Genomic DNA, 2,799 nt, shown 5'->3' on the forward strand with positions numbered 1-2,799 from the left:
GAGCGCAGTCTGCGCACCCGCTGTGCGCCCTCAGCTCCTTTTCCCGAGCCCGCCGCGATGGGAGCTACACGGGGATCCCTGGCCAGACCCCGCCGGTTGCCTCTGCTCAGCGTCCTGCTGCTGCCGCTGCTGGGCGGTGAGTCCCCGAGAGCTGAGGGCGCAGAGCTTGGGAAGCGCGGGAGTGCCCGTGGGCAAAAAGCTGCACCTGGGGAGGTGGGTTTGGGCGGCTGGAGCGGCCCTGGAGTGGTGGAGAGGCTCGCTGGGGGTGCAGGCTCGCGGCGGAAGGGCGCAAGGAACCCGGGGGCCGGGAGGCTGACGAAGCCTCCAGGGACTCGGTCAGGTCCCCCTCCCACCCGCGCCGCGGGGACGCATTTCCAGCCTCACTGAGTTTTTGTGGTCTGAGCCGAGAGTTTGCTCGAGAACTGCCGAGAGTTGCCGGCTCTCGGGCCCAGATGGGGAGTTTCTTGTCGGGGGAGAAAAGACCACCCGCACCCCCCGTGGGGGGTGCGAAGGGGAAAAGGGAGCCCCCCTACCCCACCCGGCAGGGTCAGCCCAGGTAAGAGTGGCCGGTTTGGGGCCCGATGCCGGACAGACCTGCGGCGCGCAAAGCGCGGAGCTTTGTTACCTACGCTGACCCGACGCTCCCGGCTTCCCTCCTCCAAGTTCCTGGGCAAAGCCGGGACCCCAGATGGCCCTGCGGGTGAGGGCGGAAGAAGGGAAGAATTAGGGGCCGCCCCATGGCTTCTAGTTACTGGTCTGGAACCCTGCGTCCTCTCCGTGCCAGGGCCGAATCCGGGGATCCGAGGGTCCCAGGCTGTCGCGGTGACTAATGTGTGAAGGCCGCTGCCAAAATCGGGCATGGCCTGGCTGCAAAGGTACGGACGGGGTTTGTTCTGCTCCTTCCTGGATTTCCATCCTGGCTGTCCTCACAGAGGAAAGGAAATCTTTCTAAGGACAGAAAAGCAAAAAGAACTCATTCAGGTTTTTCTTGGGGGGCCTTAGTATTTTAACGCGGGTGTGGCCCTCCTCACCAGGCAGACAGCACCGCCCCCCCCCAACTCCCGCAGCTTTTATTTCCTGGCTTGGTCACACCTAAGAGTCACCACTGAGGTGTCGAAGTGCCTTACAGGAAAGCATCAAGCCACCCGCCCATCCCAAACAGCCCGGACTGGAAATAAAGCCCCCCAGCCTCCAAAACACTCTTTGGTGGTCCTCGAAGCAGCTTTCTCTTGGGGAGCTCTGTCCAGAAGACCTGTCCTAGGTGATCACTTCCCACCTCCTTTGAAGGTGGCAATGGGAACGGCATGGGTAGGGAACTGCCTTTCTAATACTTTCTGGCCTGCCAGCTGTGGAGGGGTTTTGGTGCTGGTGGAATCAACATCTTCCCTGCGCCCAGTTGTAAAACGAGAGGTAAATGTAACCCAGGAAAGAGAGTAAGCTCCAGGGATTTGGAGGAGGTGTTTGGAGTTGCCCCATGTTTCTTGTGATGTGTTTGGTGGTTATTGCTCGTGGCAGAATCCACATCTGCTCCCAGAGGAAGTATGGAACTTTTTTGCACAGCCAGGATGGGGGCCCAGCCATCTGGGCGAGCAGCCCGAGCTCACAGGCCTCCTGGCTCTTCTGGTTGGGTTTTGGTGTGTGGGTCTGCCCAATGAGGCTGCCTTCACTGCTGCTGTTCAGAGTTCTGGAGTCAAGGGGAGTTTCTGGTGAAGATGGGGCTCTTGCTCAACAAATGCTAAATTCCTAAATTCCTTTCATGAGAAGATGACTCTGATGTTAATTGACTTAATCTGGTGACTAGTGTTTAGTGTGTGCGTGTGGAGGGGGGGGATCCTGTTAGGGGAAGTTAGGGCAAGCTGAGGGCTTAGGACAGGAGGTCTGTAGTCTCCTTAGGGGTGGGGGGATGTCTTGTGCTCAACAAAGGAACATTTTAATGAGAGCCTTAAATCAGTTCCACCAAATGTGCCTTGTTGTGGAACCTGTCCATGTGCTGTAAACAATTTCAGCAGAGGCCGAGGCGCCTGTTGTCTTCTAGTGAAATCCTGGGACTCAACCCACCCCCAGATGCATGATTTCAGGGGGCAACGATTTTTTTAATAGATCACAGTAGATTTTTCCATCTCATTGTTTGTGTAATTAACTGGAGTTGTAGTGAGATCCCACTGTTAATAAGGCTGGAGTAAGGAACCTAGGCTGGCTAGGTTTGTGGATTAGACCATTTTAAAGTCTGGGTAATTATGCCATAAATGGCTGAGTTACTTTCTGCACTTTAAGATGCTGTTGTAATAAATATGGAGGAGGAGGAGGAGGAGGTAGAGGAAGAGGAGGAGGAGGAGGCTTAATGTTTGAAACTTGGGATTCTCAACCCCAACCTCTTGGACAGTCAGATGTGGTCACTTCCTCATCCCGATTCCCCTCCCCCTCCTTGGTTTCTTTCCTCCAGGCTCTTGTTTCTTTGGGGAAATTGAGTCGTCATGTTCTGGGATAGGCTGTCTGCAGATTCCTCAAGACTCTGCAGCCTGTAATTCAGGCCTAGGAGTTGCTTTTATTAGTGATGGCTTTTCTCAGCTGTTGGGAAGTATGGTGGCAGGGCGAGGGTGCTCTTCATGTCACTTGTCAAATGATAAACTCCTGGTGTTCAGAGCAGCATTGAGTGGTGGACAGAGCTCAAGCAATGGATATAAAGTATGGTCCTTCCTTGGCATCTGCAGGGAATTGGAATAGGACTCCCTGAGAATGACAAAATCCAAGGGTGCGGCCAGGCGCGGTGGCTTACGCCTGTAATCCCAGCACTTTGGG

At 55.4% G+C, this 2,799-nt stretch overlaps 1 protein-coding gene across 4 annotated transcripts in view; it reads left to right on the forward strand.

The window, feature by feature from the left end:
• Positions 1–2,799, forward strand: part of PTK7 (protein tyrosine kinase 7 (inactive)) — a 97,253-nt gene continuing 94,454 nt past the window's right edge. For all 4 annotated transcript variants that reach the window (XM_011986761.1, XM_011986763.1, XM_011986762.1 and 1 more), the window contains exon 1: positions 1–136. In XM_011986761.1, the coding sequence (XP_011842151.1) occupies positions 58–136 (79 nt within the window). In that variant the 5' untranslated portion in view covers positions 1–57. The remainder of the gene's footprint in view (positions 137–2,799) is intronic.

The sequence above is a fragment of the Mandrillus leucophaeus genome, unplaced genomic scaffold (genome assembly GCF_000951045.1).
Source record: "Mandrillus leucophaeus isolate KB7577 unplaced genomic scaffold, Mleu.le_1.0 Scaffold3, whole genome shotgun sequence".
Lineage (NCBI taxonomy): Eukaryota > Metazoa > Chordata > Mammalia > Primates > Cercopithecidae > Mandrillus > Mandrillus leucophaeus.